This window comes from Bacillus rossius, chromosome 13 (assembly GCF_032445375.1).
Source record: "Bacillus rossius redtenbacheri isolate Brsri chromosome 13, Brsri_v3, whole genome shotgun sequence".
NCBI lineage: Eukaryota > Metazoa > Arthropoda > Insecta > Phasmatodea > Bacillidae > Bacillus > Bacillus rossius.
The window spans coordinates 19,806,653-19,823,299 of NC_086340.1; the positions used below are offsets into that span (position 1 = coordinate 19,806,653).

General features: G+C 38.4%; 1 protein-coding gene across 1 annotated transcript in view; it reads right to left on the minus strand.

Moving 5' to 3' along the window:
* Window positions 1-16,647, minus strand: part of LOC134538605 (translation initiation factor IF-2) — a 48,878-nt gene that overhangs the window by 3,123 nt on the left and 29,108 nt on the right. Inside the window, exon 3 of the mRNA XM_063380033.1 lies at window positions 9,034-9,136. Coding sequence (XP_063236103.1) covers window positions 9,034-9,136 — 103 coding nt within the window. The remainder of the gene's footprint in view (window positions 1-9,033; window positions 9,137-16,647) is intronic.

A 16,647-nucleotide genomic window follows, 5' to 3' on the forward strand; every position in this document is an offset into this window, starting at 1 on the left:
ACGGCAGCATCAAAATGGGAAAGTATTACGTTGGGCATGCGGATCATTGTGAACGGCTCGGCTCGTTGACGGATGGACGGATGACGTAACGAACGGATGCGAAGGATCTGTGAGAGTCCACCTTACTCCAACTGGTCTCACGAATTTTTTTGATGAATTCACTGAATTGACTTAAGCGTACAAGAAAGAATTCCTTTGGTTTTCGCAGACGATTATGATCCGGGGAATTGAGCTGGAAATAAATCGGTCGGGCGATGCCGAACAGAAGAGGAAACTTTTCTAATAAGGCTGTGACCTTTTGGAGTCAAGAGACGACCTCCGTTATCCTGTCGGCAAACTCTCCTGCGAAACTTGCCGGCGCCACTGATAGCAATTTGACGACTTATGAACCTGACGCATAACGCCTCGGTAACTGCATTCTGTGCGATTAACTCATTACACTTCGCTGAAATGAAATTTACAATGCCTACTAAAATTTATTTTTCTTCCCATTTGAAAAATAAAACAATGAATACTAACGTGGATCATTTACGCCGTATGGATGTATCAGTGGCTCATATGGTTATTGTTTTACATACAATTTTCCCAGTCTCTTAGACTGGAAAATTACTATTTTGCGGCATTAAAATAGCTTGTTAACGTGCTTGGCAGTATACTTATATATATATATATATATATATATATATATATATATATATATATATATAGAGAGAGAGAGAGAGAGAGAGAGCCTAGGTACAGAGTTGGACACAGTTTAGATTCTTGGGAGGGGTCAATGACTGGAGGATTGCGAGTGGTTTTGAAAACATCTTAGTTAAATGGGAAGTCCTGAAATTATATAAAAAAAATTATCCTCCATTAAAAAGCAATTTAACGAATTTTTTCAAATACTGAAAAATTCCTTATCAAAACTTGTCATAAATACATTTTTTTTTTTTAGCTCCGTTCCCGGAAAATTCTAGGATTATTTTGGTCACTGGTTGGACTGCAAACATCTATACATTACCACTGCTTTGATGATTGGATGGCACTAGTCCCGCCACGCCCCTCTTCGACTGTTGGCCAGTCAGCTACCAGCCAGCAGTAGAGTGGCCGTATCACATCAACCCATTAAAAAAAAATGGGGGAGGGGGGTGTCTACATGAGAAATCAGCCGATAGGTAGAGACAGGAAAAATTCGCTGATTAGTTTAGCGATAGGCTCGAATCCAAACTCGTTCACATTCACGCTGCTTGAGTGATTGGACCACAATGTCCCCGAAGAAGTTCTCTAAGCCAATGGAGAACCCTTAACAAAAAAAAAAAAAAAATCACAAGCAACCTGGTTATCAAGTGTAATGAGTTCGTAGTCAATGAACAGTTGGAATGTTCCGAAGTACTTATAGGATCGTGCAGTCTATCCTAGAGGTCACTGAAAACGCGAATTTTTCCGGTCTCTACCGATATGAAACTAAGTACACGAGGGTACAGTATTCATATGACTGTGAATTTTAGCCTTTCACATAAACCATTTATCAATATTTTCGGGCCTCTACATTGTCAGAAATCACAGTAAATTAACGGAAGTTTTAACAGTTTACCTCACTGACATGAAGTGTTATTCATAATTCCAGATAACTGAATCTTTACTTCCGAATTCTGTTTTTAGGGTAAATAGCACACGAAAGAAATAAGAGTGTTTTGCAGTAGTAATTTAACAAGTTTTTGAATATTTTGACAATATACGAATATTATAATTATTTTGGAAGTAAGAGAACTTAGTACCCGTAAATTTACGAAGGACCCTGGATAATTTGTCACCAGCATCCTTTGTAAATTTTAGTTGAAATTTTTAACAGTGTACCCACAGGACTGCTATTGCCTCGGCTAGACCGATGAACGAGCGATCCAACAAACGTTTAATTTTTTGTAAAAACATATTTCTCAGGAAATAAAATACCCAGAATTTCTAAACAACGCTGATTAGCTACATGCCGTTTTATCACTCTAATTAACACAAATAAAATAATTTTTGAAGTTATACTTCTTTAGGCGCGTTATGAAAAAATGATGAGAGTGAAATTTTAAGATGCGCGCGCATTACTGTAACACAAAATTAACAGGTTGATGCTGCCCGCTAAAGCGCTCATTAAGTCTCGAAAAAAAGCTACCAACAAAACAGAAATAGAACCTCTATTAGTCGCGCATGTTGGCACGCTCGTCGCCTCTGATCACTGTTTTCATATTTATAATGTTTATAGTTTCTACATTCACAACACGTGTTTTAGTTCCATACAAGTGCGAGTTATATATGTTCTAATAAATTATATTCAGTAGTGATTTAAATTGAATATTTTGATTAATATTATTTACTATTCGTAAATATTAGTAAAAAAAATTGTGCTTATATACTTTTTCAAGTGCTCCAATATAATTGAGGTTAACTATCCGTATGTTTTTTTTATTGATATAAATTAAAGTATTATTATTTAATATAATTAATACTTAATATTATTAAATTATTAATGCTAAATATTTATTATTGGTTATTTAATATTTAAAAAATAAAGAAATAAATTTCATAAAACATTTAATAAAATATTTGTGATAAAAATTAAAAAAGAACATTAAATTAAAATATTAATTTTTAATATTTATTATTAAATTGAATAAATAATAAACATTTGTAAAAATAAATGAACAAATTTAATGAAAACTTTTTGACAAAAATTAAAAGTGAATATTAAATTAAGAAGAGAATAAATATTTAAAAAATGAGTACACGCACCCATTTTTTTTTCAAGGAGAAGTTGCTGATTTAGAGAATTACTGTCAGTTCTTGAGTGCTCTAGCCTTTAAAATATACTTCGCAACGTAGTTTTTTTTATAGGTTATGTGTGTTATATAAAATGTGTCGGATGTCCCATAAGTATTTTTTTTTGTGTGTGAACGTGATGGAGTAGTTAAGGGAGGGATGACGGAAGAGATTGGTGTTTGCGCGCGCTGTTAAACGGCGCTCCTCCGGGAACTATCGGATATCGCTCCGCCGCAGGGCGTTACGTGCTCCCTAACAGCCCCGGCGGCGAGCGGACTCCGGGCAACTCCGGTGCGACGCGTGTTGCGAGGTCGTGCCAGGAAGGAGGCTCGCTGGACTAGGGCGCGCACAGTCTAGCCTGTTTCCCCTCCTCACCCAGGCGGGAGTTCAGCTCTCTGCCTCGTCGGTAACAAGGTCGCGTCTTACACGTGATTGGTAGGGACCGGAAAAATTCGCGGGGTTCAATGACCTGCAGGATGAACTCCATAGTTCTACGTACACTCGGTCAAATGCCACCCACTCATTTGGCTGCTGTCTTGTGAGACGTCCAAACGTAGCAGCCTGTGATTCGTATAAATCTTTGGTCGGGTGTTTCTCATTGGCTCAAGAGTCATCCAGGTGAGTTGTGAACCAATAGCAGAGGCAGCACTGAGGTATAACGATTTGTATTTTAGCCTATCGCGAAATGAATTCGCGAATTTTTCCGGTCTCTAGCTGATTGGATAACCACTTCTCCTCTTTATCTATTACTGGCTCAAGAGTCGTCAGAGGGCGCGTCAAGAGTAGGGCGAGTCATCTGCTGTGGCCTTCACGATGACAGAAATAATCTTTCAAGAAAGATAATTATTAACAAAAAAAAATTGCATTCTTTTTTTTCTTTAGAAATTTACACATGGGTGCGTGGAATTTTTTTTATAAAATTCTCTTTAAATTATATAATTTTATGGCATATCAGAGCATCAAAAATGTCTCATCAAGCTTTGTATTTCGATTATAGAATGCAGAGGGAAAGATTAAACTTTATGACAAAACGGCTCCGATAAAAGAAAAAAAAACACTTAACACCGGCTTTGGGCCTGGTTTTCGTCAAGGAATTTAATTAAAATTATGCCCATATTATTAAAATTCATCAAACATTTGATACAGTCGAATTTCACTTTAGTTTTGTGAACTCTGGCTCGCGTCAACCGCCACAGATGGCAGCACCGCGGTTACATATTTCCGTTCCATGCGACTTCCTTTACATTCACGAAATTACTCCCACCAAATGCCGCACATACCGAGAGCTAAGATGTTACACATAAAAAAACAAAACCTTGCAGACAGCTTTGAATTAAAGATGGTGGAACTAAAAGAAAAAAAGGATCGGAATACTCAAGGGTAAATAATTTCATGCAATACTAAATGGACAATGTGTAAAGCTAATTTTTTGTCGTGCGAAGTGTAGAGCTTGCATTGTGGAAACAGTTTCAAAATGACTGTTTTTTGTTGTTGTTTTTGTTGTTATGAAAGTGCCTGTGTTCACCAACGAAATTACGAACTTGATACATGCCAAGCAAAAATCAGGTGGTAGAGCAACTTTACCCCGCAATGTTGGCGATGGTGAGGTAGCACGTGACTTTCATCTGTGGCGCAGCAGGTCATTCACCGACAGTTGTTCACTCCAAGGGAGCCAAGGGCGACTCTGGGAAGACGTTTCGGGAAGGGCCATGGTAAAAAAAAAAGACGCATAAAGTCTACCAGAGGTTGGTCTTGGGAAATTTACATGTTTATGGTCTCAAATACTGAAATTAGATAGGTTCATACAAATTTGGACGAAAGAAAAATATTAACACGTGAATCCAAGTTTTATTATGCCCTGCCTTCTTGGATTTTTCGATATTTCTGTTATAATTTTAATTTTGAACTATTTATCCGAATTTTTTTTTGTGGCATGTCAAGGCATAAATCATATATCTCAGTCCTTATACACCTTGTTGCAACCACGTAATTACAAACAGTCTCTAGTCTGCAAGCGCCACGAGGAAATAACGTATTATTTCTTTACGCGGGCGACTACAACTATCATGGTAATCACACTAGTTCACGAGTGTTGACTTCAATATATAGCAAAAGCTAAGTCCTATGCCATTTCGGCTAAAAACATTTAGCAGGAAAGTTTTCTGGCAAGTGGTGTAATTTTAAGATGGGGAGGCTAATCCATCTTAAGTACAGGATGTCCATTAAAGAATTTCCCAGTTTCGATGGTATAATATAACAGTTTAATTTAAACTATTTACAACAATTCACACATAATATTGCAGAGACAATAACGCAGTTTTTTTTACAAATGTCCAATATGCGCACCTTTTTGTTATACGGCACACGTCCAACCTAAAGTCCAATTCTTCCCACACTTTGGTTAACACGTCCGGAGTAATGAAAGCAACAGCCTCTTCAATTCTGTGTCTCAACTCTGGCAAATCATTAGGTAGAGATGGAATGTAAACACGATATTATATAATGCCCCAAAGGAAAAACAAATCTCATGGCGTCATGTCAGGTGAACGTAGAGGCCAGCGAAAAAAATAACTCTGTCGCCTAAACCATTACGACCAATCCAACGGTCAGAGACTTAGACGTTCAACCACTCTCGTACAAAGAGATTGTAATGAAGAGGGCTCCATCCTGTTGCCAAATAAAGTTTACAGGTTTACCCTCTGCTAATTGGAGAAAGAACCATTCTTGCGCACTGCAAGCGAGAAAACAACAAAGTAGTATACGTGCATGCGCTTCTCTAAAACTGTTTGAGTTACTATTTAATTGTAATCTTGAACCAAATTCTCTAAAATGATTGCAGCATGATACTATTAAATTTTATAATTAGGGCATCATTATATGGACATACTGTATTTCAGTAAACTTGTATATATACTGGGATTGGATGGGGCCTATTGCCCCCCACCGTTTCCCTATAAGGCCAGGAATACTTTCAAACACTGTCCTTTGTTTTTGGTTCCAAGCAACACCCCCAAAGTCTCGCCTCGCCCGGAAATGTTCGCCGCGCAGATCGGGCGGAAGATCGATGGGGCGACACGGCCTCTGCCGGAAGCCAATTACAGGGGAAGGAGGATGAAGAGAGGGGGAGGAGGATACCCTCCAATGCTGGCAACGCTGACGCGAGAAATATACCGCCGGCACTCGGGGCCACGGAAAATCCCTCTTCGCCTCGCGAAGGGATTTGTTCTCAATTAGGCCGTGGGTTCCCAGCCAACGGGAGAGAGAGAGAGAGAGAGAGAGAGAGAGAGAGAGAGAGAGAGAGAGAGAGAGAGCGAGAGAGAGAGTGAGGATGGTAGACTCGTCAAAGACGACGTGCTTGAAGACTCACGTCCGAAGGAGAATACTTTAGCTGAGTAGCGTGGGGATAGAGCTACGATTTATTTATTTTCGTGGATACATTTCACTTCAAGATGGACTTGACGGGGTTCAGGCCTTGCCATCTTGAGATCCCAAATATTTTGGTACCGCTTGCAATGAAGCTGCCGTACTAAATTTTGGGTTTGACTTGGCCGAGGCTTATTTTTGGCTACTTGTTGACGTCAACACTGGTGAACTGGTGTCATTGACATGACAGATGTGTTCGCCTGCGTGAATAAAGGTTATTTCCTCGCGGCGCTTACAGACTGGAACCTGTTAGTAAATATGTGGTTGCACCAAGTTACAGAAGGCCTGGAATATATGATTTATGCCTTGAAATGCCAAAAAACAATTGATATAGAAAGTACCAAATTAGAATTATTATAAAGCAATTATAATAAATAATATTGAAAAATATAAAATGGCGGGACCTAATCACCTTTAACTTGCCTTTTATTTGGGGCTGGAAAAATTCGTGGGTTCATTGACCTCCAGGATAGATACTTAAGTCTCCTACACACACAGACAAATGTCACCTGTTCACTGGCTGGTGACTTATCAGGCCGCTTCACCGGTAAGTCTCTGATTAGACAATTTTCTGGTAGTGTGTTCCTGATCAGCTCAAAGTACTCCGCATAAACTGTGAGTCAATAGCAGACTCAGGACAATGATACACGTGTTTAAATGTTAGCCTACTACGAAATGAATCCGAGAATTATTCCGGTCTCTACCTATTATATAACCAAACCTTCATAGGATAGGATTCAAAGTGACAATGTTTCAGGAGGCACATATAGGCGACAAGTAGTTTTCTGTGTTTGTTATTCCAAGGAATAGAAAATGTTACTAATTGAATTGAATACCAAGGTGTGTTCAATAAATAAGGTGAATGGATTTCTGTAGCAGCAACTGCGGACGCTACATCTATCTGAAGTAACAAGCCCGATATCCTGATCCGTCGAGACAGTCGGTGTCAAGTTTGAACAAGTTGTGACCTGTCAGTTGGCCTCCAGAGCCGGAAGAGTGAGGTGTTTATCGTGTCTGTCGCGCATCGTGGACAGGGACCAAGAAATTTTGTGGATTCGTCTGGCCTCAGGGGTGGAATTCATAGTACAGATGTGCTCTACCCATGTCTGCTTTCCCATTGGTTGATTTCTTAGCGAGAACAATTTTATCCTTGTTAATTGGCACTACCTGATTCGCTTACTTCTCTCCTGGCTGGGCATCGTTGGCTCACGGTCGTAGAGGGGCGTGTCCAAATAACTTCGGTCCAATCATGAACACAGTTGCGTTCTAACTTTCCAATTAATAAATGCGCAAAATTTCAGTATCTCTAATCATGGATATCGATCAATCAATCAACTAATCAGTCAGTTCCACACGATAATGATAGCAGAATTTTCGCGGTCGTTGTCTGAGATTTATTGGCTTGTGGGTTTTATTCAGCCGCGTCAAAAAGTGTAAGAGTTCCCCAAAGCTTTGGTCGACATTTCGGGCTTAAGTGTCTCGGTACCGACGTTGTCCTTCTACTCCCACATCAGGGGAACTGTTACAATGATGACTGGCGACTGTAATGGCTACAATGTAATTTTTTTTTGTAAATGGAACAGAAATATTAATGCAAAATTACAGATATTTGTACATTTACTTGAAAATAACTGAGTCACTACAAAATAGTGTTCGCAGTAATACTGGGGTAGGAATTATTACCCGGGCATTAAATATTTATATTGTTCCAGTACCTCCAATAGTTTTAAAGTTACTTGTAAGCATAGGCGTGCGCAGGACTTCAGTAGTGGTGGTGCCAGATTACACAACAGCCCTGTCATCACGGACCCCGAGCCTAAAGTGGGGGGTCGGGGGGTCCTCCCCCGGAAAATTTGAATTTGAAAGCGCAAAATGGTGCTATTTAAGGTGTTTCCGAACAAAAACATTAAATACACAGATGTAAAAATTTTAACATTTTTTATGACAAATTATGGCTTTGAACGTTATAATCACCAGGAAAGCTACTAAACTGTTTATAGTTTTAAGCTTTGTTGAGCCATAAAGTAAATTGCACAAATTGTTTGCATGGAATTCTTGCTGGTGGCTTTGAAAAACCTTACTTATATGTTTTCTGAAGACGCCAAATAAATGCTAGAAAAAACATTCTCAAATGTTAAGTTTTAAAATCAACAAATAAAGGGAGTTTTTGTAACATACCTAAAATATGTAAAATATTAAAATAATAAAAATACACAAATAAGAGTGGGCAAAAGTTTTAACTTTTGGAATACAACAAAAATGTTTAGTCGGCGACTGCATATAAGCATTGATATTCAATGATATGTCATCGAGTAAGCCTATCCTTTTAACTAACTAAACTCTCTCTCTTTTTTTAAATAAACCTACACAAGTAATTGCAACTGGCTTGTTTCCGTGTGTATAGTTGGTTCGATTGATAATTGATATACTGATAGTGTTATGAGCACATATCTGTAACTCGACACGATTGGAAAACATTTTTTTTGGAAATAATACGGTTTTTTTGTAAGTATGTATTATTTCTGCTTGTAAATAAACAAAATTACGTTAACCCTAATGGTGGTGCCAAAGCACCTGTGGCACCTACCGTGCGCACGCCTATGCTTGTAAGCCGTTCCCCGAATATCTTTTAAGAATTAACGTCGCACATTAATGAGCATTGTAAAAGAAAATAACGTCAAATCACTGAAGCAAAATAATGTCAAAAGTATTTGGACTCTATCCTATCGCGAAATGAATCCGCGAATTTTACAGGTCTCTATAGTTATGGACTTGGGTGCACGGGTTCACCGCCTGTGGTGCACAGGGTGTACTCACGGTAGAACGGCACGGGAGGCAGGCGCGGGTTGATCGGGTCGATGGGCTTCGGGGACGACACCTTCTCGTCGGGCGGCTTCGGCGCTTGCGGCGGCGGCGGCAGCTGCAACCACACAGCAGCATCCCGCACGTCATCTCTCAGCAAACTTGCTGTTTATACCACACAGCAACATCCCGCACGTCATCTCTCAGCAACCTTGCTGTTTATACCACACAGCAACATCCTGCACGTCATCTCTCAGCAACCTTGCTGTTTATACTACACAGCAACATCCTGCACGTCATCTCTCAGCAACCCAGCAACCTTGCTGTTTATACCTCACAACAACATCCCGCATGTGATATGTCAGCAACATTGCTGTTCATACCACACAGAAACCTCCCGCACGTCATCTCTCAGCAACCTTGCTGTTCATACCACACAGCAACATCCCGTACGTAATATATCAGCAAATTTGCTGTGTATACGACACAGCAATATCCCGCATGTAATATATTAGCAACATTGCTGTTTTAACCACACTGCAACGTCCCGTACGTGATTTCGCAGCAACATTACTGTTTTAAAGCAGAAGCACGAGTAGACATAGGGTGAGTCCTAATTCGACCGAAAAACTTCGGTTGCAGGTTCATCACGACAAAATAAGTTGAAAATCTGTACTACTTACAGTCTTGTATACGTCTTTTAAGTTGGGGCTGAACAACAATTTTACTGTAAATAATAGAGAAAGTATTTAAGAAGGAATATTAATTTGATAACCAGGATGCTTGTGATTTGATATTTTTTTTTGTTAAAGGACTCTCCATTGACTTAGAGAACTTCGGGAACATTGTGGTCCAATCACTCAAGCAGCGTGAATGCGAACGAGTTTGGATTCGAGCCTATCGCTAAACGAATCCGCGAATTTTTTCCGGTCTCTACTAATGCCTCTTGAATCGCGAATTTATGTGCTATCTAGATATTTTTTTTTCCAAAACACTGTTGGTGCCAAAAGCAGCGTTGTTCTTGTGCTGAAGTGAAACTTACGTGCAGCCTGTGAAGTTTCACTTCTAAGGCGCGAGGCGGAGAGAAGGGTCGCGACATTGGTTTAGGGCGAGGGGGAGGGGGAATTTTGAACGCAGGGCGTATTTTTATATTCGCGAGCGAGCGCGCTGTTCAACAACTCAATTACCTCGCCTTCGGAGGGCGCGGGAGTCGCTCAAAGCAGCGTCGTCGCGCGGCAAAGGGCGGAACCCTCCCCTCCCTCCCGCCAATTAAGTTCCTCGAAGCACGAGTTCCACCTCTTTGATTGGTTGCGGGGAAAAGGGGGGGGGGGGAGAGGGATGGTAGCGGGTGGCGCTGCAAATGAAATGAGCCGTGAGGTGGGAATTTTCTTCAACCACACAGCTAAAACGGAATATAATAAATAAATAAAATAAACTTGAGTTTGACTTCATTAAATTAATGTAAATTGAATTCACGCAAACTTCTACAAGGTCTATAAAAACTAAATTTCCTAAAGATTTTTTTTTTTAAATTTTAATATGGGACACATCCCAGTAGTATATATAAAAGTATTTCCTAGACCAGGGTTCGGGATTTTGTGGTGGAGACGATGTCCACCATCTTGGATTGTGTCGTCACGGCGGACATCTTGAATGAACTTGACCTTGACCTTAGACCTTGACTTAAAAAATTCGACAAAAATTGCCTAAAGTTACCAAAAATTTGCCCATTATTCGCCAAAATTCACAAATAATTCAAGTTTTTTTTTAAATTCCGCCAAAAAATCTACAAAAAAAGTTAAAAATATTCATCTCCGAGGGAAAAAACCAGCAAAAAATTAAAAAAATTGGAATTCGATAAACCTCCAAAGACTTTTGCCTTAGAAAAAATTAAATGTCCTAAAAGCGGATAAATTCCCCATGAGCAAGCCACACTAAGCCGCCGAGATCATGACCTCGATATTTAGGATGTCATTGCCGCCATTTTTATTCATGACGTCACCGTTTCACTTTTCGTTACGGCCGCCATCTTGAAAATTCGTAATTTTATGCTAGAAAATCAGAGAAAATTATTATAATTAATTATTCCATGTGGTTGGCTTGGAGATAAAGTGGAGGTATATGTGCATATATGTCCAAATGTACATGATGAAAGGTTACAAGGGTACCTATCTGCTGGGTTATTGGTTCCAACAGATTCTGGAAAACTCACCATTACGCTTACCAACATCTGGATGTTCGATTCTTCCCTCGGAAGAAAGGAACTACACGACTGCACTACCGTCAAAGAGATAATTAGTCTATGGCGTGGGTGTCTGTTCTGAAGTAGAAATCAACAGCAATTTAATAGCAAAAAAAAATTGTAGCTGTATAAAGGCTAACATAATTTAAGTTGGTTTATAATAGCTGAAAAGAACTCATTAATAGAGACCGGAAAAATTCGCGGATTCATTCGGCGATAAGCTAGAAGTCAAATACATATACATTTTTGATGATTTTGCTATTGGCTTACTGTTCATCTGGACGAATCTCAACCAATTACAAACCTCCAACCAAAGAAGGATCGAATCACAGACAAACCAGCTGAGACGACTTACAAGTCAGCAGCCAATGAACGGGCGTTATTTGGCCGAGTGTACAGGGAAATGTGCAGTCTATCCAGAAGGCCATTGAAACCGCAAATTTTTCCGGTCTCTACTCATGAAGAATCGCAATGATGCCATCATTTAGTGAATATTGATGAACAAACATAATACCAACACATCTGCAATAAATTATCGTTAAACCTTATCATAACTTTTTTTTTTGCTGTGCAGATTGGTAAGGGGGGTAGAGGATGTTCTCATTTTGACTTCAAGTATTATCATGGCAAATATTGTACACACCAACTCCTTTACATCTTACCTCCATTACATTTAAATAAAAGAAAAAAAACTGCATTTAAAATAAACAATTTCTTACGTTTCAAGTGTGACTGAAAACGAACGCACTGTTTAAACAAAATTAGTTTCAGTAAACATAAACTTACTAATATATCGATGCAACGCAGTAAGTTGTGATTCACTTACGAACACAGTTGGTTCGTTGCTGTGCTATGAGTTTTAACGTTTCCAAAACGCGCTAACTGCACTTAGCAGTAACAAAATATAAAGCTAGCCGAGTTTAAAGATTTCTCACTTTAAAAAAAAACTTTAAAAAATGTTTTGCACAAAGTGAAATTCATGCTTATGAAACAAGAGTGAAATATTTTAGTGCAATGGCGGTTTAAAAATTATAACGCAAACAGCACCAGTGAAAGCGTTATTTTAGCTATGCCACTTTAAAGTGATTTCATACAGTTGATAAAGGCCTGTTGCATTATTAAGCTGTATCCGCAACGAATATCTAGGTACATAACAGCATTTAACAACTTTAAACCAATATTGCATGCAGGCAGTGTGGTCGCGAGTGAACGAGCATTCCAATAATGAAGCTGAATTTCTATCGTTACTCTGTGGTCGAGGTGACATTGTGAAGCTGTATTTCAATCGCCAATCTGTGGTTTAGAAGACACACGCATCATACTCGCACTCCCAGGTGTAATATTTGTTTTTCTGTGATCTACGTATTTGTTTTCCTGATAAACATATCTCTAGAGTGTACAATTTTTTAGGCTGCTGTAGAATACAACATTATTTTTCATATAATTGGGACATAAAGCAATTTCTCACCCCCGAAAAAAAGGCTATTCTGTAAATTCAAAAGAAATCATAAAACTGTTTTTGAGAAAGCCAGTGGGCCTATGTATGTATATGTGTATATATATTATTATTTTTTAATTAGTAAAAACGTTTTGGTTGTTTTTGTTAAAATTAATTTTTGTTAAGAACGCTTATAATAATAGGTTAAATATTTATCACGTAGTAAAAATAAATCTATATGTAAGTGTGAATATTATGCATTACGGTGCGAACGCAAAGAATAGATTAGTGCACCAAATTAGAAGAAAAAAATAGTAGTGTAAAATAATTTTGTTTAGTAAACGTAGACTGCATTTTAACTGTGCAAAATATTTTATTAATTGACCCCAGGTCAGACACTGAAACAACTATCGCATTTATTTTAATTATCGTAACTAAAATGAAAAAGTTCAGGCGAGTGGCATTTAAAATACGTTTTTGGATTTTTATAGTCGGGAAGATAGCTTTAACATAGATTTCATCCGTGCTGACATGTTTTTGTGCTTATTAATTGCAAAAATTTATTATTTAACGATAGATAATTGCTTGTAAATAGTTTTATCAATTAAATGTATTTATTTAATGGTTTAAAACTTGTAAATGACTGTTTATATTTAAATTCTAGCATGAACTTATGTTATCGTATGCTTTACAGTATGGATTTACTTTTAGGATATAATAACTCATAAATATCAGAAGAAAATTTTTTCTCCAAACCTGGAATTCACGAATTAAAGAAAACCACATTTTTAGTGGTTTAGGAATGATATGCCCTAACTAAAGTATTATTACGTTTCAGGATGCATATGAATGGTTGATTAAAAGCTGTACACCACATTCATGCTGGAATAGAAATATAAGTTATCCATTAATGTTCTTAAAACCATTAAATAACATTATTTAAAAAATATCGTTCATAAACTATATGATTAGTACAGAAATATTCGTACGGTGTTCAGAATTTTATTTATTTATTTATTTTTTGCTGCTATAATTACCGTTTTTTGCCACACTATGTTTGCTTGCATCATCCTAAAATACTGCAAGTAGTGATATTGTTTTGATCTGAGTTTATTTACATTTTTTTATGATGTCTGTTAAGTTATTTCGGATCCGGCATATTTTTGTCAACGTTCCGTGTTGGCGTAATGTGATTGGCCGCTGCTTCGGCGGAGCGGAGTCCAAAGATTTGATTGTTTGAATTCTTTGAGCGTCCGGCCCGTTGCAGTATGGGGATTCTAACGTTGAAAAAAAAAAAAAGGCTGTAGGTCCATACTTGTAGCGTACATACATTAGCGTCGCTGGGCGTAGTGACGCCTACATACAGACCGAATTACGGCAAATAAAAATATCTGCAGTCAGAGCAAACACTTTGTTTGTGCGATGCACTGTTTGTGCACTGTGTGTGTTGGTTGAGACGTGTGATTGTGACGCCATAGTTTAGTGAGCGTTCAAATAATGTGGTCCAGGCTACATACAGCATCGACATAGTAGGCCATATTGTATTTCAGCACAACCGTCACAGCACGAAAACGAGTGAGGCCTACTCGTTATAAGGCACTCTATCCCTTATTTGGAACTGGTAAACAGTCAGTAGTTGTGCCTAAAATATTAGTCTATGTTTTGAAAGTGTTATAACATACGATTTATAACTACATTTAATATTACTCACGATTGAAAAATCACAACTAAGGGTTACAGTCCAGTGGTCTAGCACTTACGTTTTGAGCTAGCACCAGTAGAAAATAACCTGTTACAAACTGAATTTTAATAATATTTATGACGTAAAATTTGCCAATTTATTTTGGTTTACTTGTAAAGAACTTTTATTTTCGCCGAGTTATGAACATTTTTTCTCTGGTCGTGCCCGTCATATAGGCAGCTCTAGATAGAACTATTTAAATTTTATCTGGACAAAGGTTGCACAAGTTTATCAATCAGTGTTTTTATGTTTATTCTGTTATAAATTAAAATCTGATTTATGAGTAAATATGTCTGGGTTATTGTTTTCTCACATTTTGTTGAAAGACTACGCAGTTTTTAAAATTATTATTTACTTCTCAATCAATATTGTAGTGAAAGGTTTTGAATGCTTAGTGATTTTATTATGAATGACGCCCTGGCATATTTGAATATTTTACACTGATTGGTCCATTTAAAAACAGTTGTCAATAGAAAGTCATTTTGAACTCAAGTTGTAAGTTCTGTGGGGTTAGTAGCAGGAATAAAACAGAAACAAATGTTATTCTTGCTATTGTAAATAGTAAAAGGTTGCACCACAAGAGTTGTTGTGTCACCACATAGAGTCCCGGAAATTTAGCGGCTTCATTTGATGTCAGATTAAAATGAATAATTCTACGTATACTCTGTCTACGCATGCTTTCTTATTGGCTGATTACTTAACGGCGGTACCTCCCTTCTCTGAAGTGGGTCAGTGTGAGTTATCTTTACTGCCAGCTGGTATTTTATTGATCCACGGTCGTAGAGGGGAATTTCGGAACAATTGCGAACCTATCATTAGGGGCAAGCATATTTCGCGGAAAACCTGAACGCCTGTTAGACTGCAAGATACACCCCACACCAGCGGTTTCTCTTCCTCGTGATTGGCGGCTTGTTTGACCGAAACACGCAGGACGCACTATCGTGATTGCTGTGATCGGTGTTGTAACAAATTGACACGTACTCGAAAGAAAACCCACCCCAATAACGAAACACATTCGATGCTACAGTGTTTTAACTTCCAGCTGGTCTAGGGGGTCTTATCACTAGAGACCTGAAAAATTCGCGGATTCAATGAACTCTAGGATAGCCTCCATTATCCTCTGCATTTCTCAAGCATACACGCGTGTTCATTGGGTGCTAACTTGTGAGGCGTCTCCACTGGGTAGCTTGTGATTCGATGATTCTTTGGTCGATGGTCTCTCACTGGCCCACAGAGATCCAGTTAAACTGCGAACCAATAGCAGAACCAGCAGAACTGTACACATGTTTGAATTTCAGCCTATCACGAAATGAATCTGCGAATTTTTCCGGTCTCTACTCATCACGAAAAATACATCGAAACAAGGCAAATGTGTACACGTTTGCAGTCCATCTTGCGACCAAAAGAATTCGAAAAATTTCCAGATCTCTTAACTATGACGTATGATTAAATTACAAAGTCAATTAAAATAAATTGGTCATAGTCTCCTTAAAAGTAGGAAAAAGAAATAGTGGATTTAATTTAATTTTTTTATTTTTCGCTCCTGAGATAAAACGGGTGTGCTGTAACGTTGTTTCTTGACGTGATTGTCGGATAACATGATTGGAGAGGGTTGGTGGAAAAAGGAGAAAAAGAGGGGGGGGGGGTGAACTTGTTGACACGGTATCCTACTTGCTCAGTCGCACGTACCGCGTGGCCGGAGCTAAACCGATTTGGGAGACAGAGTCCAGATATTTACCCTTCCAACTGACGTCACACCGCTCCGGACCCAATTCCGCTAATTGGGCTAACTGGACAGTGTAACAATTCAGGGAGGTTAAGGGGGGGGGTAGAGTATTGATGAGTAGGAAGTTTGTCACCGGCAGGAATTAAGTAGCGTCCCTACACACACATACACACACAAGCGCGCGCGCACACCAACACAGGAATATTATTTGTACTTTTACAAAAGATTCTTTTGGAAACCAGTTGCCAAGTAATAAATGCAATACTTTTTTTTTCTCACAAAAAAAATTGCGCTTGATTTTATATTTCAAAGGATGTTTCATTCAAGTATATTTTAAACCCGCGGAGAAAATAATAATCGAATATTCAAGAATTTGACTTCATTTTCTTGTTGCTTGCTTGCTAACGCGCGCGGTTAATACTTGGAAAGGTATTCACGGAACGGTTTGCAAATAACTTTAACTGTTGCAGGTACCGGGCCAA